The sequence below is a fragment of the Vigna unguiculata genome, unplaced genomic scaffold (assembly GCF_037176805.1).
Source record: "Vigna unguiculata cultivar grain cowpea cultivar isolate G323 ecotype 2 unplaced genomic scaffold, ASM3717680v1 ptg000212l, whole genome shotgun sequence".
Taxonomy (NCBI): domain Eukaryota; kingdom Viridiplantae; phylum Streptophyta; class Magnoliopsida; order Fabales; family Fabaceae; genus Vigna; species Vigna unguiculata.
This window is the reverse complement of record NW_028196849.1, coordinates 12,501-35,000: the sequence shown is the minus strand read 5'-3', so window position 1 is coordinate 35,000 and position 22,500 is coordinate 12,501. Positions and strand designations below refer to the sequence as shown.

General features: G+C 45.7%; 1 protein-coding gene and 1 non-coding gene across 2 annotated transcripts; both read left to right on the top strand.

Annotated features, from left to right (window-relative positions):
- The first annotated feature begins 9,151 nt into the window (after window positions 1–9,151).
- Window positions 9,152–9,370, top strand: LOC146874918 (uncharacterized). The gene has a single exon (XM_085669628.1). It carries the CDS (start codon window positions 9,152–9,154, stop codon window positions 9,368–9,370), a length of 219 nt encoding a protein of 72 aa, XP_085525754.1.
- An 11,834-nt stretch (window positions 9,371–21,204) lies between these two features.
- On the top strand, window positions 21,205–21,276 carry TRNAG-GCC (transfer RNA glycine (anticodon GCC)). The gene has a single exon. It is a non-coding gene; the product is annotated as a tRNA-Gly (tRNA).
- The last annotated feature ends 1,224 nt before the right edge of the window (window positions 21,277–22,500 follow it).

The following is a 22,500-nucleotide window of genomic DNA, read 5'->3' as shown; positions in this document are numbered from 1 at the left end:
TGTCAGTAAAGTAATCCAGTATAAGAAGCCCACATACACGCTCTCCTCCTCCACCCCATACCTGATAGGGTGGCCTCACCTTATTTAGAAGGCTACAGAAAAAGGTGAAGCCCACCTTTCACACCTCCGGCAAACTACCCAAGACCTGACGAGAGATCTCTCTCCCTCTTTTTTTGGGCATAGGCCACCGCTTTGTTTTACGCGGATTCTTTCCATTGCCCTATGGTAAAGGTGCATTCCCTCTTCCGTTAGTTGTTTCAATTTTTAATGTAAGTGAAAGCGTGGTTACGGGTTTCCTTTTCTATCCCCATCGAATCGTACATCTCTTTTTTGAGACTCGGGGACAGGGACTCAGAGGGATAAAATGTGTGACTTGCCAATGTAAAAGCTGTTTCTTCTTTGTTTTCGAATCCAGACTAAGGTCCGATCGAGGTTATCTTCTTCCTTGTCTAGGATAATTTCCCTAGCCCCTTTAGTGAGGTACCTTAACCTTGCATTAGATTAGCTTTCGAAGTGTTGTAAGGTGCATTTGCTTTAGCTTGAGTGCTTCCATGCTTGCTTCCCGTCTATTCCCTCTTAGTCCGTCTAGTAGATCGAGTTCATGTGCTTTATGGTATATCTTCATCCCCCGATGGTCGTATTGTGGTAAGGTTTCATTTTATTCTTTATTTGAAAAAACTTCCCTTTCCCTCTATCCCGCCAGCCAGCCTACTTTACTTATTCCGCCCATTACTACCGTACTGTACTATCCCGTCTTCCGTAAAAGCGAAGGCTTCAGGTCTATCCCCATTGCAAACTTTCTTTGTTGTGGAAGGGGCTATTGCCTTTTTTTTTACTAGTTTTTCTAATCTCTTAGTCCGGCTATTACGTATATACCGTAGTCCCTATGTCTCATGCTGGCCCTTTCGTCCTAGCCCTTTTTCCATTCCGTAAGCATTCCAATCCAAACCCTACCCTTGTAGGAAGGCTTACTGCTTTTTGGTTGTTGCAAGGGTCGATGTAATTGAGGGTTGTCTGCTACTAGCCTGTGTAATAGTAAGTACTAGCCCCCAGGGGCTTATCTTCTTATAGCATCCCCCGTAGCGGAGAGGGGACCATTTCCTTTGCTTTGAATCAATCCTATCATTCATCAGTAGGGGCCTAATGCCAGTCTTCGAGGCAGGCGAATCGGACTAAAAGGAATAGGTTTCCTATCCCCTAGGTGGCAGAGCAGCCTTTAGAGTTTAGAGTAGAGCTCACTTCCCCACTTGGTTCCTAATCTGTGGATTACTAAAAGACTCCCGATACCGGACATTACGCAACTGATTGGACCCCTTTGGCTTGGCTATTCTGGGCCTTCTTCTATTCGTACCTGCTTCCGTTTCTGCCCCCGCCATGAAAGCTTTCTGGTCCAGGCCTCAGGCACAGACCTGAAACTTGACTGATACGCAAAACTAAATGAAGCACAAAAGTAACATCCATATAATATATATATGGGAATAACCCCTGTTCGTAAACCCTGTTGTCTTAGTCTTCCTTAAACGAGTGAAACGCTCTAAAGAGTAGCCTACGGGAGATAGCTATCTCTTTTCTATCTTCTTAATAACAAGCACATAAGCAGGAAAGCTAGCCACCCCGATTCCTTCTTACTTAACTTTCGGCAGTGTCCATACGTTCCGGCGTGGTGCAAGAGAAAGAAAGTATTGTTTAAATAAAAGTCTTCCCTTTCATGAGATCAGTAGTTGGTGGAATTCTTAAAAGTCTTTCCGCTGTTTTGGGAGAGCACAAAAGCTGATTGATTAGGAAAGAGCTGCTAAGAGGGATGACTCGCCCTTAGCCCTTGTCTAAAAAAAACCTAGCAAACAGACCGTTGTAAACCAGGTGAACTAGAGCGAACAGGAGAAGCAAGCAAATAGCATTTGGCCTCTTAACCAATCCACCTCTAGCAGTTAAAGGCTGGTATTCCGATCTTTGATCCGCCGATTCAGGAGCGATTGAAGCGAATACAATAATAGAATGCAAGGAAGGGTTCCCCCAGGAAAGGCAGGCATCTCGACTGCTTCCAAAATCAGGTCATCGACCAGTAATGCGACTTGTAGAAGACTCCCTACCTATACCTAGCGGAGTTGGTTGGCACTAATAAGGAGAGCAGAAAGCAGCTACCGGCCATCAGGAGATCCACGACTTTCAGATCCGCATGCAAGGGAAGATCCGCTTATTCTTTGAGATGACAAAGCTCCCCACTAGACGCAAATTGCCGAATCAACACCAGGCAGTATAGGAGTGCTTTCTTTGATCGGCGTTCCCCAGACCAGAACTGAAAGGACATACCAGCCCCCGATTATCGGGCATTCCTTCATGTCGGGAGGAGGTACCGGTTGGAGGAGAAGATAAGGACAGCTTTCTTCCATTCCACTCTTGCTCCAATCCCAATAGTCTGAGATTGAAGATGATGTCAACAGTTAGCCAAGAAGGTTTATGGCAAACTGGAAGGAGTTTTGAGAGATAAATGATCTACCTTAGGTAATGCTTTGCTTTCAGTGGGAACCGGTGGAGATTGAGGTGAAGGTCTTGTAGTCTCCGGATTGGTTGGAGTAGAGCTAGTAGATCGGACACCTTCGCCAACTTTAGAAGAATGCTCATCTGAAATGAGAGTCGTTGCAGCGGAGCGATTTGAGCATCATTGCTCGGTGTCACGGATTCCCCATGGTTGGCTTCCGGCTCTGCAATCAGAGGTCCTTCTATCCCATCCCGGTTAGGATTCATTTCCTCGGGTTGATGCTCTATTTCTTCTTGGTGCTCAGCCCTTGGAACTTGAACAAAAATTTGTTCAGTTGTTGGAATTGGATCTGCTTCCTCGATTGGTCCCATCTGGCTTTCCTCCAAACAAAGGTGGTTGGGGTGCTGCAAGATTCGGTCAAACTTCTGTCCCTGATGTATTAGGTGCCTGTGTTAAAGTAGAAAGGTTTAAGACAGCAGTCAGAAAAGGAAAATGGAAGAAAGTAGGTAGTACCTCTCTGTTCTCTGCTGAGGAAGGCTTTTTTCAAGGTTATTCAAATGGTGAAATAACGACTATTCCTCCGGCTGGACGATAAATGCTTGCTTCAAGATCGAACAACGAATCTCATAACCAGGTTCCGAAGGTAGAACAACTTCTTCTATTGAATGGGCATCGGGTTCTTGGGCTAAAGCCCTAACAGCCTATTGATCGGGAAAGGGGAAGTTCCAATGAAAGCTTTTCAAAGGTTATACATTAGCGATTGATTTGGAGGATAGAGAATGGAGTTGGAAGGCTGTTCAGTCTTGAATCTCCCCTCCCTCACTGATTGACTCCTCCGGGAAATGTCGAATAGTAGGGACAGCGGAAGGGTGAGATTCTTTCTTCAGCGGCGGATGGAGAGGCAATTCTAACGCAACTGTTAATGGCCGAGCCTCCTATTCTTCTTGCTGCCTTACTTGCGATACTTTAGACTTTCTACAGCAAGAAAAGTGCTTGCATATAGTGGAAGGGCTTTTGCACATGAAGAAGAAAAGGAAGAAGAAGTGAGTAAGATGTGGCATTATACTGTTTTCAAATAGAATCCCTAAAGAAAGCAATTCCTGTAAAGCTATCGTCATTACCATCGTTGCTATTTGAGCTGTTAGCGCAATTGAAGGAGAAGATGCTCTTACTTTTGTTTTCAGGGAGCTAGGGAGTCTTTGGTACTTCCAACCAATGAGAGTCATTTCACCTATCACCTATTTTAGGAATAATACCCCAACACCTCTATCGATTGACTATCTTGATGCGGAGGGGCCGCTTCTTCATGAACCAAAAGTTCTAGTTTTCCTAAACCAACAGATCCTCTTTCTCACAGCATTTTCGGAGCAGGCTCAGTGCTTTCTTTAGCCTTGGGATAAATCGATTCGGTAGTGAGAATCGATTGAGACTTAATCATACCTGAGCCTTCTCTGACCTTCTTTGTCTGGGCAGTTAGCTATAAAAAGCAAGAAATGAGAGCTAGAACTAATGCCACGCCACGGTCTATGTCTTTTGACAAAACTTTTTTAGAGGGAACTCTAGGATGATCATCTGGTAGGTCGTCAAGGGTCTCAATAGGAATTTTTAAATCCGGTCTGTCTGTCAATCAAGAAAGAAAGCTCTAGTTCAATTCAAATAGGTCAAGCGAAGGAGGACATAGAATAAGCTTACTATTGAAAGTGCCTTCCATTCAAGTAATGCGTCGGGCTTAAGAAAAGCAGGTTTCGGAGCTTAGATCCGGGTACACACCTGGAACAGGCCTAGGAAAGATAGACAACGGAATCATCAAACCTATTCGTCATAAAGATCTAGAAAGCAGGGAAAGGGGGCTTCTCCTCACAAGAATACACGGAATAGATAGACGCTAAACGATTCCAATCTTAAGGATCAGTTTCAAGCATAGACGCCTTCTCCACCCACAATTGGACTCAACAATCTCTTTTATCATAAGAAAGGGAACGGGGGACTTAGGGTTTCAGCGTGCAAAATCCAATCCCTTCTCCCGTAGAGTACCTGTATCCTGTCTTTCTGGCATATCTCTCTTCTTGTGCCTAGACATCTGATAATGGATGCCCATTCCCGGGATTGCTGCCATGATATGGAATAGAATAGCGGACTTTCTTTCTGAGGTGTGGTCTATCCGAATAGCTAGAAGCAGAGCGGTGGGTTTCCAAGAACCGGAGATGGTCTTATCTATATACGGAACAGCACGAACAATCCTTGACCTTTCGATTGAGGGTCTTAAGCAGTGGGCTTTCCATAAGGTAGGAGGTTATTGAAAAAGGGGAAGCCCAAAAACAAAAAGAGCTTATTAGCTTTCTATTAACAATCTCCTCTTTCCTCGTGCATACAAAAATCTCGCTTCTCTTACCCCCCTCCCATCACCCCGGCATCGGATTCTCACACTCGGAGCGGCTCCCTGTGCCAACCTCGGTGAATGTCGTAGTTTCGCTTTAAAAATAAAAAAGAACTTGAAGATTGGGAGCAACCTTCCTTCGTGGCTGTTGGACATCTTCCGATTCGTAAGACAAAACTTTAATATCATCTCTATAGTTCCGCTTCTTGCTCTAAAGAAAGGGTAGCGGAAAGGAATAAGTGGGATAAAGGGTCAACCAGATAGCACAATGATCCATTTCCATTCTTCCCTTCGCTGTCTTCCTTGTCTGATCGCAGTAGCTTTAGCAAGGACTATCGGATCTGACGGAAGAACCGCGAGTATGATAACAGGTCAGAATCTGGTCCTTGTAGGAAAACCTCTTTTATGTATGTTTGAACCGTTTTTGTTATGATGGTTTAGAAATACGGTGTCTTTCTTGTGTTTCTCTCCCTTCTATTTTGCATCTCCTTCTTTTTTTATTTACTGCGCATCTATCTACTTAATCGCTTGGGTATTCATTCTTTTTGGAGATCTTGTTTTCCCCTTTCTAATTGTGGGTGTATCGGGGACTTCCGGGGAATCAAGCTCATAAAAACCTTGCCCTCGGTGGGACATTGACTTAAATCGTCCTCCAGCGGCTGAGCCGGAGCCTGCCTCCTCCACATCGGACCACCCGAAGGAGGTAGTGGATCAAGCTCTCTCGGAAGCGGAGGATAGGATTCTGTATCGATTACGCCCATTCCCTCAAGCAAATGCGGACAAGCTGCTTATGGAGGAAGCGCGAGCGATCGCTCAACTAAAAGAAAGGGCAGATTGTCGATCGAATGGCGCAATTGGATTCCGCCGCGGACTTTTGGCGAGAAAAAAATGCAATTCATTATTGGGGAGTCAATCCTTACGAATAGGCAAACTGAGTATCCTTCCCATAAACTGTCTCAGATGCTTGAGGAATTGTGTCGCGCGGATGCCCACACATCCTCTATCTACTTTTAAAAAAAGATTTCTACTATATATATAAAAAACAACTATTTGAAATTGGAGTCCTTCAGCTTCCTATATTCCCACCAATGTGATCCCCATTACTGATGGACAAATCTGTCACTTTTTTCTTCTTCGTATTCCGACAGAAGAAGGTGTAGTCTCCCTCTCTTCTCATACAAGAAGAAAGGGAAGAGGCCTCTTAGGACCTAGCGCTGGGGGGGGGAGGGGAATGATGGAGGACCAGTCCCAGTCAAAGATTTTAGATTTAGACAAACTTATTTTTTTCGTAAAAGTCGAAATGAAATTAATTAGGGCAATTACATTATATTTGGTATTTTGCTTTTGTTTTTGATTAGGGAATGCTGAAAATTTCACTCGCTCAAGCTAAATGAGTTCTTTTGCGAAGGATTCAATTGCCTGCTTTATTGTACCGGTAAGCTCTGCCTATCCATGCAATAGCTTCCGAGCAAGTTATGTGGTTCTACACAAAATGGCTACTAAAGTGAAGCAGCTACTAGAAAGAAACACTCGCTATGTGTGATTCGATGTTAAGGCCCCTACAGCAAGTTCATTTTTCCTAACCAAAGAAGAGATATAGATTACGTTCATCTCATAAAGATGTTCCTTTTTTTTCACTCCTAAATGAAAGCGAAACTCAATTCTAAGAGAACTCCTAGCGCAAAAGACTAGTCGCTGCGATGCCTGAATGCCTTTGAGCTCTTGTTCGAGTGAGCGGGTAAGCAAGCAGGTACGCCCGAGTTATGTAAGAGAACTACTAATAAGTCTTCTCATCTCTAAGCCAGCTAATTTCTCACAAGCTACGCACCTTTGTGTACTTACAGCCAAGTACAGTTGCTGTTGTTGAGTTAAACAAACGGTAGTAAGATAATAGGCGGATGGAGGGCCTATTCTGGACCAATTAGAAACCAAAATCCCGATGCGCTGACATTGTTATGAATGAGTTTATGTCTTAAGAGAGCTAGTAGTTATGAGTTCGTAGCTAAAGTCAAACTGGAGCTAGGAACGTAGCTGTGAACGGAGCTACCGGGTCAACGAGTGAGCTTATTAAAGCGCGAATCCTAGAGGAGGATCAAGGGGGTCAGATCCCCGGGTGGGACAAATATGGTCTTTGTCTTTGCAAGGTAAAGCGGTAAACTATGGATTTAAACTAAGGTAACGTGCCCTAAGATAAGGCACAGTCAAAGCAGGGACTTAGAGACTAGCATCCGATTGTGGGCATCTTTCGATTGAGTAGGTCAGGAAAGAGACAACAGGCGATTATCCCTTTTTTTCTTCCAACAGCGGAAACGCCGCAATTCCGGAGTAGTCGTAGTTAGCCTAAGGACCGGAATAAGAGGTTTCGTGGGGCTACCTACTTTTTTTTTGCTAGGAACGACTTGCCTAGTTGGAACTCTTCTCCGCCGACTCCTGAGGCTAGAATGGCGTACTACAGATCCGTGCGTTCTTGCCCGCTTGGTACTTGGATCCCTAATCTAGAAGATCCCGAGCCTGTAATCTCCTTCTTCTACCAAGAGAATGCCTTTCTTTTGGTAGCTACCGATTACTTCACCAAATGGGTCGAAGCTGAGCCATCTAAGGTCTGTCTTCCCTACCAGATCAGGTTTTCCCAGACGCGAGTCGAGTCATTCATCTTCTTCATCAGGCTTCCTTCTCGCAGTCGAAGCGGTAGCGGTACTGGAACGAGTTCCCTATTCGATATGGTTTCATTCCACCAGTCCCCTAACATAGATAGCACTGGGTCAAAGGGCTTCACTTCGGAACCTTTTCTTGCTTTCCTTCCGTGGGCATGAAATGAACCCTGAGGTTACTCTGTCCCTGGCATCCCTTTCTGCCCCCCAACTTTATTCACTTCGCGGTAAACGGAGACTTTCCAATAGCCAGCAGGTCAAAGCCTTTTTTGGGGTGGGGTCCAAGGGTGCCGCCCCCTACTACCCAATTCCTGTCTTCGGAACTACGGGGATAGGTGACTTTCTGCGATGGCCCTCCACCTCGTTGGGAAAAGTGAAAGGAAATAACAAGCCCTAAACTAAAAACCAACTAGCAGCTTATCAACCACCGAAGACAGACTCATGTTGGCGATGCCATGGTCAAGTAAGAGAACGACCCATTCATCCAAAGTAGTCTTTTAGTATAGAACAGAGGCATTCTGAGCCGACTACATGCGCATCTAGTGCAGTGGCTTGGAAGCAAGCTACCTTGACCATCTTCCGAACTTATCCAGAATTGACTGATCAAACGCAGTAGGGGCGGACTGCTCTACATTCAGCCACGCCACAGTGACCCCCGAAGCGATCTTCTGATAGTTGCGGGACGAAATCCGGCAGCCAATTGCTGGCTCTGAATAACCAGCCCGGTAATAAGTTCAATTCTTCCATAACATAACGGGGCGGGGTTGCGCGCGAGCCGAGTGACGGAGGTGCACAAGAGTACTTCGCGCCACAACCATCTCTTTTTTATAAGTTCTACGGACCGATGCCTGCTGCTTCATCCGGGAGAAAAGAATCATAGATATGCCGGTCATTAGAAGGAAGAACCGCCATAAAAAGATTCCTCGTGTATCATCTGTAGCAAAACTATGAACGGAAGCTAGCAATCCGGACCGTATTGAAAAGGTTCCTGAGACACAGCATGGAAGAGTCACAATATTCAGAAACGAGATCCAAGAATGAAGAAGGGGTATAATTACGGAATGAATACGAGCTGTGGCTAATACCCAAGGCATAAAAGAAGCATTTTCTACGGGATCCCGAAACCACCAGCCACCCCGACCTAATTCATGATGAGCCCACCAACTTCCTGGCATGATGCCCACGGTTAAAAACCACCGACATGTCAAGATCCAAATTCGAATCTGTTCCTGGTCCTGGTCAGATACCACTGTGTTCGCGCCGGCGCTCCAACAAAGAGGCGAAGTAGTGGTATCTTTCTGTTCATTACGAACGACACGCTTCGCCTGCTCCCCCCCCGTGTCCACTAGCGCTCCTGTCCAGAGCGAAGAGAAGGCGAAAAAGCGCCGCCAAAGCAGCATGAGCAGGCTTCTATTGCTACGCAACAAGAGAGCTGGATAGCATTTTGCGACCACATGTTTGAATTTTTTGGTAAAAAGCTCGCTTGTTATACGGGATCCGACGCATCCAGCAGAGCGAAGCAGCGTTCCCTTCTTTTCGGCGGCATCCTTCCGCATTGGCGGCGAGTGGAGTGCCACAATCCCATTCATCATTTTTGATCTACATAATCCAAATCCCATAGCACTGGCGACGTCTCCGGCATAAATGCAAGGAGGATGTATAGCTGATATAGGATCTTGTGGAACAGGATTTGATTCTGCAAGCGGTTCGGTACGAACGAAGAAATTTCGAACAAAAGGATCGGAACTCGCTGATAGGAAAGGAGAGAAAAACAAAGCAATGCCAAGAGCTCCGTCAATCCGCTGTTCATCGATAGACGAAGCTCTCTCTTTATCATCTCGTGCCAGATGCAACAAAGGATGAGTCCTTCTTTTTCCTTCTCGCGAACCACGGGAGCGCCTAGCACCCAGAGGAGCTAAGCTAATTTTCCTTTCAGGGTAAAGCGGCGCATAAAAAAGGGCTGGCCCGTCAAACGTCCGGTTCCTTCGCGAACGAAGTTCAGAATCAACAAGGGTTCGTAGAACGAAGGGAGTGTACAACTGGGGCGCAGCCCCACTTTTTTGTTCGTAACGAGGGAGAGATAGAATGGAGTTCTTCACGAAGTTCGAGACAAAGTAATACAAAACTTCTCTATGGCCTCCTCGTTTTGAGACATTATGGCTTTGGGGTCGACCCCGGTAACAAAGAAGGAATCCATAAAAACGTGGGATCCGACACCATGATAAAATACTACCCTCATGATTAGACCATGTCCCTGAGATTTGATAAAAGAAAGGTGCATTAGCGGTTAATACGTTGTAATTGGATAAGTTATTAGGAATATGACGGAACGAAAGACCAAGGAAAGAAAGAAGAATGCACCAAAATGCAGGTGCTGCACCAAACGCTGGTGGTTGTTTCTTGTTGTAAGTGAATGCAACGAAAAGACCCGGAAATAACGATAAATGAAAGAATTCATAAATTATTGACATTTCGTGCTGTGCTCATTTCAAAATTTCTGCTTTGTCCCATCATCCGGTAACCACAGGACAGGATGATCCACAAGAAAGGTGGCAGGATTCGAACCTATGGCCGGCCCGCCCCTGACCTGCTGGGTTGGGTGGCCGGGTTAGCACCCCTCGTCGCCCCTGTACCCGAAACAGATGCGCTGCGCTACCCAGCGCGTAACCTTGTCTCCCCTACTCCTCTTCTGGTTATGCCATTACCAATCGCGGGTAACCCCCGGGCCGCCCCTGACCTAATAAGATAAGAACGATTATCCTTATTACCAAACAGCGATAGTTTCACGATCCCGACCAGCAACTTGTTGGGAGTAGGGGCATCCAAGCTTGCCCAACCTAGACATTGTAACTGAAAGTCCTGCCTACTTGTAGGCTTAGGGTAGTCCTCGAAAACCTTCTTCTTTTACTGGCTTGGGAAAGACCCGTAGGCTATGGATCCCACTAATGGAATGGGACTATAACCATACTTCCATGGTCTAGGTTCAAGGACAATCAAGATGGAGGCTTGGAGTATCTAAGGCTTCATGGACCCCATTTTTAGGGCTTTGAAGGACGGACTCGCTAGTGTCCCAAGGATTGACCGGTGACACTACTAACTGAATTGCCCTAATATATGTTTTTTTCCACAGGACTGAATCCATAGAAACCTTGGCTTAGTGCCATTACTGTAAGCGGCGGATGATTGGTATGCAGGATCGGTTGCAACGGTTTCACATGAATGTGAATCAAGAGATTGGCTTGAATTGAAAGGCTTTCCAACTAGCCATTGTACCTGAGATTGCGATAAGTCCTTCTTCTTTTGAGCTTGTTCTTGGTCCCGAGGGAAATGGGGTGACAAAGAGCAGCTTGCTTCTCCAATTGGATCATTGCTCGACTCGATGGGTAACTTCTAGTGGTTTGCCGGGGAAGCTCTTGTTTTTCTTTCAGGAGTTGGTTGGTGGCATGGACACCTAGCCTTTTCTTATTTTTAGTATTTGTTTGCTGGCACAGGTAGTAGATTCATTCTCCACTCCAGCAGTAGCAGATGTAGAATCTGAAAGGTGGGATTCCCGGTTGATTGGATGCTTCCGTTAGAGCTTCTTCCCCTCCTGTCATTTAAGGGCACCTAGCTTACAATCACTAGTGAAAGAGTGCCAATTGACCCAACTAGCGAATCTGTTTACAACCATTCCATCTTTTTCATTTCCGTGAATACCGCTCGAAAGCAGTCATTTTTCGGCTTGATAGCACTAGCACGATCCATCCATCTCCCTCCGGAGAGTGAGTAAGAGGTGGAAGGACTGTCGATAGCAGGTAGGGTAAACGGATATGGATGATAGTTGGGATCCCAGGTAGGAGAGCCAGCCATACATAGAAGACAAGGAAATCCCCTCTCTTCCTCCTTCCGTACCTCTTATGGACAAACCCTTCTTTGTACCTTCCTTTCAATCCAACGAAGGAATGCCGGAATACCATGAATCAGACTAAGGGAAGATCGATCACACCCTCAAAACCAATAACCATCGCTTACTGCCCTTTCACTTTGAAGTCTTATCCGGGTTCTTCCCTGTCCAGAGCCAAGCATCAAAGGAAGGATATCACCCTACGGTCTTGCTAGTTCTTCTTCAGCAGGTAAGTGAGCGGGCGGTGCAGCCTTAATCCTTAAGCCCTTGCTTGCTCCTTCAGCCTTGGAGCACCGCTTAATTGATGATAATGCCACCACCTTGCAACTAAGAGATGGGTAAAGTCATTATGTGAAGAGAGAGGGCTACTCTACTACGGAGTCTCTCACCCAAGAGTGGCATTAGTTACCCCAAAGGAAGTTGCTGAAGTCCCTACTTCAGTTCTTAGGTGACCTAATTACCTACTTCTGCCGGCGCTCAAAAGGGAGAGAGTCGTTCCAAGGCCTGTGGATCAGGTCCCGGGTTCAACCATACTGCGAATTCTCAAATGTTGGGTAAAGAGGAGCGCCCCACGTCGCTCTCACCATCTTCTTTGTTCTCTTTGCGCGCTTCACTTTATCTAAACTAAAAAGGGGTGAGTACGATATCTTTATAACAAAGGGAGAGTCCCGGTTCAATTCAATGATTTTTTACTTAGTTGCTCCCACAGATAGAATAACCCCATCATTGGGATGCCAGACGATGGGTTAAGCTCCTAAGATCGATGAAAGCTTTTATTTGAGGGTCGATAAGGATTTCAATTTCCCCTATAAGAGGATCCCTTGCGTGCTATGTCTACGGGTCTCTCAAATACAAGAAAATTAGATCAAGCAGGAACCCAGCACGGGAGTCTTATACTTTTCGACTTGGGAGATTGCATAAGGAGAGCACCCTTCTTCTACCTCGGTGATTGAAAGGGTTTGGGATCAACACGAAGGCTATTTTACGCACTGCTGAGTGTAAGCATCGACATTTGATAGAGGTCAGTCGGGCCCCGGCCTTATTATTTTAAAAGTCAAGCAGGTATACCTGCTAAATATTGGCTTGAAGCTCTCCATTTTTGCAGTCTATGCCATGAAGAAGTTGCCAAGCCGTACAATTGGATATAGGTATAGGTATAGGGATATTTTGACTATATTTGGCTCCTTGCCTTTCCCAGTCAAGTAGTCCACCATCCCCATACTTTTTTATTGACAAGAGTGCAGACCGCAAGAGAATTGCTTCCATCGAGCTAGTAGTTATCTGAAGCGAAGGAATCTCATTCAAGGCTCCAAGACCCCTGACTCTGACTACTGTGTGAAACTTGGCTAACCTCCGACATAGTTCTAGACCAGTCTAAACTACTCCAAACAGAAGGATAAAGAAAATCACCACAACGCAACAAAAAAAGGCCTCTTCTCTTTATTACCCTAGCCTCTAGTGAGTTAGAGACAAGGACTATTCCCACTAATGAAATGAATCATCCAAAAGGAAGTACATAAATCCCTTTAGGATAAGGAATTACCGGTATGGGATGCGGAATAACCATATGAACCGTATTCCTCTCCTGCTTGACTCTAACAAGGGAATCCCCGCATCAAAGCCTTCTTGTTTACCGATCTGCGTAAAAGCTTTATGTTTGAGTACTGGCCTTCCTCTCGCTCTTCTTAAACTACCCGTCCGATCGCTTTCAGGAAAGGAGCATTGCCTAATATGTTATGTGGATTTGCCGAGATGCCCAACATTCCTGACTGATGGTCTTCCCAAAGATGTACTTTCGGTGTCAAGAAAAGATCCTGCTAAAACCAGAATCGGGGGATCCGCTCAATGGTCTATTTTAGATACCGTGCCCAATTCTAAGAAATGGAAGAAGTTGCTTGACCTTATCCTTGTGACCTACGAGCCAAGAATGAATAAAGAAAAAAAGAAAGGAGACCAAGATGGGCACACTCACTTCAGGTACGCAGTAACTTGCTCGGGACAATGGGAAATTAGTCTCATAGTTGCCTGTTTAGATTCCCGATTATTAGTAAGGCAAGCGGTAAACGTTCTATGCTAAGGCCGATTTCGCTACTGAAATTCCAGAGTATAGGCTACTCAATGAGAAGGAGACCTGCATAACCTTGTAATTGCCATTACAACTCTACTGTAACAGAAGTCGAAAGGATAAAAGAAAGATACCCGGGCATGAGAAAGTAAGACTGAGGAACAGACGTATAAACAGAACAGCCAGATAGCGGGAAGAAAAGATAAGCTCCAATGGACATTAGAATAAGAATACGCGGGCTTTCCCGCTTGAGTCGAGGAGGCTTGTTTCCGTACCCAGAACCGGTTAGTCCTTACCAACTGAAAGAACTAGTCTTGATGCCGAAAATCCCATCTTTTTTTGTAATTAAAGTGAACCTATAACTTTCTACCTTAGTGCCGCTGTTGGAACTGCAGATTCTTTATGACTGGACGGGTACGACCTCTTGCTTCTCAATGTCATGGAATGGATAGGTGATGTTTCCAACCGGGAAAGACGAAAAAGAAAAAAGAAATGAAATAAGAGCGGGTGAAGGAGTTCAGTTAGAGATCTGTTTCTAGACCTTGAAGTCACTTCCGGGATTAGCTTGATTTGGGCTAGGAAATCCTTTGATTTGTAGCATATTACGTGAAACCTATACTCTTCTGGTTAGTTTCTTCCGCATCCTCACCATCTAATTCAAACTCATTTCCGACTGCTGCAACCTTTGCCGGGCGGGAAAGAAGAAGGAATTGAATCCAAACCCCTAACTCGAGAAAAATTATTCATCTGCACCTGAGACAAGTAACGGATATCCCACTCCGGTAAGCTAGCAAATAATATAGAAGATTCGAATTTTTTAAAGTTCTTTTTAAAACTCAGAAAGTTCTCTTCGATTCGAGTCGAGTGCATAAGCCGCTTTCCCTTTAGGAATCTTGTCTCAAGCCATTGATCTTAGCTTTGGCCCTCTCTGGAAAGGAAAATCTGAAAGCTTCCCTATTTTTTCTGCCTCTCCAGTTCAACAACTGGATTCTTTCTTCTGGTTTACCAAGATCTTAGTCATTTCACCTCTGTACTTTGATTAAGAGTTCAAAAGGCAAGGATTAGGTTTTTTTTGTGAATAGGTCCCTTAAACTAACCTATCCATGGGATAAACCCTCTGAGTTTCTTTCCTAGTCCTGATTGAAAGAAAAGATTTGTGAGATCGATAGAGACAACGAGGCCAAGGGAAGAGAGCCATTCTTTCTAAGAGAACGGGAATACGGAATGGACCGACAGATAGAGACAAAAGAGCAACTACAGTAGCGACAGATTCCTCCTCTACCCTCTTCTGCTCCTTCGATGAACTCGGCTATTGCTGAAAGTTCACTTCAATAAATAAGACTGTGAAAGACTTCTCGATTCACTAGCACAGCGCTTCTTCCGCTTTTTTCTGACCTTGAGTTGAGGAAACTGGCTAGGACAAACTCTCCTTCATTCAAATGAAAGGATGGGAAATGAAAAAGGAATAGAAGTAGGCAAAGAAGCTCTTAGCAAGAAGGAAAGGCTTCCAGTTGCTATTGAATCCGGAATAAGGCAATCCTTATTAGAATATGCCAACATAAGCATAAGACAGCAAAGTGGATGCATCGAAGAATGCCCTCTTAGAAGGAAGAATTGGATGTGCGCAGAGGATTCATCTTTCAACAGCATTTCCGACATTCACCATCAAAAGGAGGATCTGACACTAGCACTAGGATCTGTCTATGCTTGGACTGATTGGACGAGCATCCGCTTTTCGACATACCGAGACTTCTTATTCCTCAGCGAGCCTGATTCCGCATGGGCAACAAGGAAAGGCAATGAAATTGTTTAGATATCCCCGTCAAAGCAAGGAGCTGTTAGCTATATGTCTGCCTCTTCGGGACAGTTAACTTCTTTTCTTTTTCCAGCCTTTGAGGGGAGCCTCGCCTCATAGTATAGGGTAGTTGGAATGTCTTTGCAATAAGAGTGGAGAATCAGCTGTTATAGGCTGCAATAAATAATATATTAGGAATCTCTGTCTCTATGTCATCAAACGGTTTGATCAATTGAATTCTAAGAGCAGGGGGCATCCATAGTAGGAAGAGGACAAGGAAGTGATTGATCGGAGTTTGCCAGGCCAGGAGTTGAAGAAGGAGCTAGCATTTCTTCAGTGATCAATCTCGTTCCAACAATTGTTCTGACTCGTTTAGGTCAACTCGTCAATCCGTATCTAATAGCCGCCGAAAGCCAAAGCTTCACTCCAGGTCGAAATCACTGCCTTTCGATCAATCCTTTAGATTCTGATGGCATCAACATGACATTAGACTTTTTCCTTAGAGAAGCGGGTGAAAGGCGGCAGGCAAAGCCATAAGAGAGAGTCCTTCTTCCACGAATAGCGATTCCTATTCTGATAGCTAGGAGAGAAGAAGAGGGGCAACCTATATAAAGATTAAGGCGGATATTCTCTGCTGTTCTTGATGTCTATGAAAGTGTCTTCTCTTTGTAGTTTGGAGAGCAGGATGGCACAATGGGAGGTTCAGGAATCAAAGCCTTTGCCTTTCTCCTTGTTGTTAACTGTAGGGTAGTCGAAGATTTGTAGAATGCGTTAGAAGGCATTAAGGGTTATAAAGGAGAAAGCGGACTCACTTCACGAGCTGTAAGCCCAGGGAAGCTCTTTCACCTTCTTAATAGATCAACTAACCTGGACCCCGTAGCTCACCTTTCAGTCGAGGAAGTCGGATCTACTATATATATAGTCTATCCTTCCCACCACCCGCCTTTCTGGCAATATCTCCGCAAGAGCTTCTCCCTATTAGATATATATTCCTATAGAAAGAAGCTAATCCTGATACAAGATCCGAGCATGCGGGTCCTTTGGCTGGCTCTTTAGGATGGTTTAGCTATAGGAGACCGAGGTAGCCGTTGTTCCATCATCAAGGGCAAGTCTTCCTCATGGAAAGAGCATGAGCGTAGAACAAGGATGAATCCATAGAAAGAAGCCAAGATAAGATAAACTCAGAGCATAACAGAGTGCAAACCCACTCGAGAGAGCCTAAGAAAGAGCTGAAAAGAGGCAGCCCTAGTGAAGACCTTTCATGGATGCCTACTCAACAAATTCTTAGAGTTCCCACTATCGGCTAAGCGGAAGGAAGTGAAGAAAGAAAAACGGACTGGACCAGCGGGAAAGGGTGATCGATCATAAGGAAGGCTTACGTCTTCATCTCTTGCTTCCAAGTGAGAGTCAGGAGGAAGAAAAAGACCAAGCAAGGGTTAAGATTCGTTCTCACAGAGAATTAGGGAGAAGAAGACCGTAGGACTCTGAAGTCAGGGATATGAGGCTCGGTCTACAGGCCTTACGTCAAAGCCCGGGAACAGATGGGAAGTGCACCAACGCTCGGATATGAATTGGAACCCCCTCCGAAATTCGGTTCATACTCAAATAGATTCCCAATCCCATTCCACAATCTACGCTACGGGTCAGGGAGGCTAACCATATGAGGAGCCCCACCACTAGGACTTGTTCAAGCAACAAGTTGGTATGGCCCATTTCATACCTAATCCCATGGACATATCTGATCATTGAATGGGGGCCCTCCACAGGGATAGATACCCGAGTTAGGTATCAGTCCCACCTACCGATCATTAGTACAACGACCTGTCATATCATATACCCCAGACGGCCTGATCAGATGTTTCGGTACCAATGCAGTTAGTCTAATGCATTCTGGACTGGATATGGCCCACCTATCTTTCGAGGTCACTAGTTTACACTTTCACCAACCTTTCCCATATCCGTTTTTTATGAGCAAGGGATAAAGGCCAGACAGTAATCAAGCTACTTACAATTGGATAGTACCCCTTCCATCGGAGGACTGGGTGGAGAGTGACAAATATGAGAAAAGCCTACTTACTAGCCTCCGTGAGAGGATACCACTTTGGTAGATGCTAGGGATTGGTGAGTTAGGGCAGCGAGGGATGGTGTGACATGTCTGGTCATCGCATCGATGAGAACGATGGCCGATGATATCCGAGGAGATTAGGCACCGTCGGCTTTTTTTACCTCAAAGTAAACTCGTGCTTTTCGTCGTCCTTCCCTATCTAGAGCTGGAACTTGACTAGAAAAAGACTTTTTTTGATCCCATACTGACTTGTCTTCCTGTTGGTGGTTGTGAAAGTTCAGATTTCGAGCTTAAACAGCGGAGAAGCGGATAACCTTCTATTTTTTGGGGAGTCTTTCAGGATCGATTCAAAAGGCCAGTGAAAGTACGCGGACGGATAAATCCAACAAAACCACACCGTACCGGGCCAGTAGACCTTCTTTCTCTTCTCTGAAAGGCTGTCTCCTGCCCCCAACTAGCGAGCGGCTATAACCGATGGGCGCATGGCGACCACTACTCTACCCGAAAACTAGGGTTAAGTGGGGAACCTTCTCATCGTGTTAAGCTTGCGAGCCTGTCTGTAATAGGCCCAAGCGTCTCTTGTGCTTAATCTCGAGTCTATTCCAGTGAGAAGCTTCGCAATACCCTAACACTCCATAGGCGAAAGAAATCAATAAGGATAGATATATAGATTACGCACATAGTGGTCTGGGCATTGATTTCATGTAGTGCGTACCACCGGCGGAAAGTGATTCGCTTAACACACTTGTTCGCTTGAATACAGTAGGTAGGGAAGGACAGGATATTCCTCGTCGGTTCTATTCGGTGGTGGTGGCTTAGCTTTGAATTTCTTTCCACTCATTTTGGCTTTTTCCTTTTCTTATTCATGCTTGCTCCACTAGCCTCAAACTCCATTCCAATTTCGAATCGACCCATTAATTAGAGAAAGAAGGCTTTTCTGCTTAGCAGAACCCGATTCTCCGCTCAAAACATCTGATCTTCCGACTTAAACAACCGATTCCATTTCTATCCTTTTTTTTCTATGATCAATTCAATAAAGACTTCCTTCTCAACTGACAACCCCACCCGATGGGCCTGTTCATCAGCGATATTCTTTGTAGGGCTTTCGGCTGCCTTCCTTTATTTTTGGGCTAAGGCTAGCTTTCCTAAGTAAGTTCCAGAGTGCATGAGTGAATCTTGATCTGTATTCAAGGTATGCCCTTTCTAGTTCTGTTAGAATATTGACTTCGGTTAAGCTGAGGTTAGCGAAGTCAATCCTTTGCTTGGGTCCTAGGAGGTCGGAGATAAGAGCGCTGTGTTTAAGTCGTCTGGCCGTAATACTTTCTCTGCGCCAGTAAGAGTAAGAGCTTGAGAAGAAGGGAAAGAGGAAGAAGTATTCAAATAATTCACTCCTTTCCCGAAAGCTTGACTTTCTTCTTTCTTTATATACTTAATAAGACAATACTATAAAAAAAAGACTTGGACGAGATCAGATTGAGAACTATGAATAGTAGGAATAGTCTAAAGCAGTGGTTAACTAGAAGAAGAGTCAAAGACTTTTTCCTAGCCGCTGATGGAGACAATGTGGGACCTCGTGCTCAGCCGGTTGCTCTTTTAGATAAACCTCATTTCCGGAACATTGCCTCGGTAGAAGCAAACCCAACTAATACGCAAGCCCATCTCCCGATACAATCAAATCAAAGCAAAGCAAAAGTGCCTTGCGGCTGTCGCGCCTCTCTCTCTGTCTCTGTACCTTGTGTTTGTCCTTGTTGTTTAAGATTACTAGGGGTCTTTCTATTCCTTCCTCCGATCACAGACTTTGTTTGATCAAATTCCCCGGGGCTCCCCTCGAACTGATATCCAAAGATTCCCTGTAACAGGATGGTTTGAAATGATGGTTTATTACAGGTTCTGGTGACATGAATAGGATGAGCCGGAACATGGATAACGTAGTGGTTCGAGCCGGTCGAGAGTACGAGATTACTGACCGAAGACTCTTCCATTGAGATGGGCCGAAGCCCTGCTAGCGAAGGAATGCATCCAACAGTGTTCTGTCTCATTGGTCCTCTCATGCCATAATTTGCTCATAAATCCACTTTGTTCTCCCGGAAATAACTTTCATTATAATACATGACTTATGTGACTTCGATCTGATACCTCTCGATTCAGATAGGAAATGCGCATTTGTCTCATTTTGACTCTCCCCATCTCGAATTCTACTAATTGGATATGGGACTGGTTGTGAAGGGAAGCTTTGTGGGAGAAAGGAGGAAAAGGTCAGGCTAGTCAAGGCTTTACTCAAACATATGGGATAGATTAAGAGGAAGCCTTTGCCCCGGTAGCCAAGATGAAGTCTGTTCGTCTCCTGCTCTCTATTGCTGCGAATCGAGATTGGCCTCTGTTCCAATTAGATGTTCAAAATGCCTTCCTGAACGGGGACCTCAAGGAATAAGTTTACATGAGTCCTCCACCCGGTTGTGTAAGGGGGGGGGGAGAACAAGAGAGGTCAACTGGAGTGGAAGCCAAACGACGGGGCCGATAATCTGTGATCGATCCGAAGAACCACTGCCAGATACGATTCTGCTCCCCCTTCGTACTACCAATGCGATTCTTGCCCGGCTTTCTTTCGGCTTAAGAAGGCTGCGGTGAGAATGAGGATCACTTCGGAACTCTAGGAAAATGGGCGTTTTAGGGCGGGATCTAAAAGTTCTCCAACGTGTTGCGGAGCCTTCGGCCGTGAGAGGGTCTGTCTTTTGGCTTCCTCAGGGCCGTGTGAAGCTTAGCTTGCTTTAGCAGCCACGTGATGATTCAAGATTCGTGGTAGGCGTAGGAGCTGGGCGAAGCGGTAGCGAAGCTCAGGTGGTGATGCAAGTGCGCGGTGAGCGTAGTAGCCCCCTCGGGCATGCTCTTTGTACAACCAAGCGAAGAGCTAGTGAGGGCCGGAAATATCGTATGTAGTGTAGAATCGGATCTGACTTTACTAGGATTGGAACAAGCGAGGAACGAGTGACCACAAGCTCCGCTTAAGCGCTCGACATTTAGCTTAAAACATGTTCATCATGTGGCCGAGCGAAGCGCACCTGCGTGAAGCAGCCTAGCATCACTTTAGATAGGAGCAGAATGGATGACTTACAACTGAAAGTTCTTCGGATCGATATATCGTACGACGTAATGGAGATCTTGGTCTAGGTCCGGTGGTTCGCAGAATTCGGGACCTAACGATGTTCGATTCGTCACATGAACGGGAGCGGACGATTCCCTCGTCTCTCCCTTTTTCGGGGAATGGCTGCAATCACAAGCAAGTGATTGAATGAGTGGGGGGAAAGCACATGCGGGATAAGCAGGTCTTTCAGGAGACGGTCTAGAAAGAAAAGAGAACTCTCAACAAGCTGGAACTAATCAAGATCAATAGGAAGAGGAGTTAGCTAGAAATTCATTTTTTGACAAAGTTCATGCCACGACGATCTATATGGAAGGGCTGTTTTGTTGATGCATTCCTGTTGAAGTTGAAAAAGAGACAAACACTCATGTTTCAGCTCCCGGATCTGCTTGGATTCTCGTAGAATAAGAGGAGCCGTCTTAGGAAATGACTGAACTTAAAAGACAGATGCCACCGCTGCGAGGCGAGGGAGTAACTTGTCTGATCTTGCGGTGCACTCACTCCCGTTACGAGAATGAAATGACGCCCCAGCTCGACTCGAGACCAAGACTCCTTACAACACAACTCGCACCAATAGCGGCACTGAGCGGCCGGAGATTGATTGAAAAGGCAGCCGCCCCTCCCCCCGCCTACCTACTCGTGCTCGTAGCTCGATCGGAGGTTAAGAGTGTGGTCCGGCGGAAAAACAGAAGTCGTCCGTATCAAGTGATACGTTAATTGCTCAGTAGTGCTTCGCCACTACCGTTGCTGGCGGAAATAGCTTAATGGTAGAGCATAGCCTTGCCAAGGCTGAGGTTGAGGGTTCAAGTCCCTCCTTCCGCTCTTGGCTTCGTCCGTCGTTTAGTGGTAACGAGTAGAGTAGGCATCGCCTCTCGATCCAATCCGTCTTTCCCTGGCCTCCCCACCACACTCTTGATACGAAAGAAACCTCCCGCCATAGAATAGAGAAGAAAGAGATAAAAAGTCTGGGTCCCCTCGATCACCCTTCCCTTGAACCTGAACTGGTCGAGAGAGATGAACCCGCACCACATTTGATAACCTTCGAACCGAAACCCCCAACTCTCCATGGAATTCCAGAACCTAAACAACTCAATTGAGAGCTCCGTGACCGGTTCAATTCAAGGGAAGGTCCACCAATAATGGAAAGGCCATCCCCCTCCCTATCCGTTTCTTGATCCCTCATTCCACGAATTCGTTGTTACTGATTCATTCAAGGACTGAAAGCTTTTCGTTTTATGAAAAGGCATAGACTCCCCACTTCTTTGTCTTATTAGCGCAGGTCTTCGTCAATGATGAAAGCCGCTTAACTGAAGACTCGAGTTGAGAAAGAGGGCTAGGCCAAGGATAGGAGGGCTTTCAGGGACTGGGACGGGTGGATTCTAGAGCTAGGGGCGGATCAGAGGTTTGTCCATTGGGATTGGGCATGGACGAGCGGGCCAGCAAAATGAAAAAAAAACTTATCCCATCGCATCATTAACCGGTGTAGGATTCAAGATCAGGTCCAGGATTCGAGTCAAATCGACCTTCCCTCTCATCTCAGGGTGAGGCAAGGTAGCTTGCTCAAATGTTCGTTGTTCAATATCTCGGCAGCTCAAGAAGGAAGTTGGACTAGCTGCTCCCATTCCTAAAAGCCCGGAGTGGATTCTAGGGGAAGGGCGGAGCCTCACCTTGCAGTAGGAAGGTCTTCGTTGCTGGGACGGGTTCAAACTGGACTGAAGGGAGGAGGAATGAAAGACTCCGATCTTACTGGGGATTCATCACTGGCTAGGGCGAATCAAAGCATGGGCATCTGCAAGTAAGAGGGAACAGTAGATCGTCGATTGAAGAGCCAGGTCAGTCAACTTCTATTGGGACTTCTATTGATTCGACTAGAGGGACTCCTAGCAACTTGTATGACGGGGGCCCCATGGAGATGCAGGAGCCGGATCGACCCATAAATAAATGATAGGCCAGAGGGATGGGCTCATTCGACTAATTAGTGATCCCAGGCCCTACCTAACAAAGAGATGTCCCTAAACTATCAATAAAAAAAAGAAGAGGGGATCG

Bases quoted from the DNA above. Each gene is read 5' to 3' on its own strand.
- LOC146874918 (XM_085669628.1), top strand. From the start codon at position 9,152: ATGCAAGGAGGATGTATAGCTGATATAGGATCTTGTGGAACAGGATTT.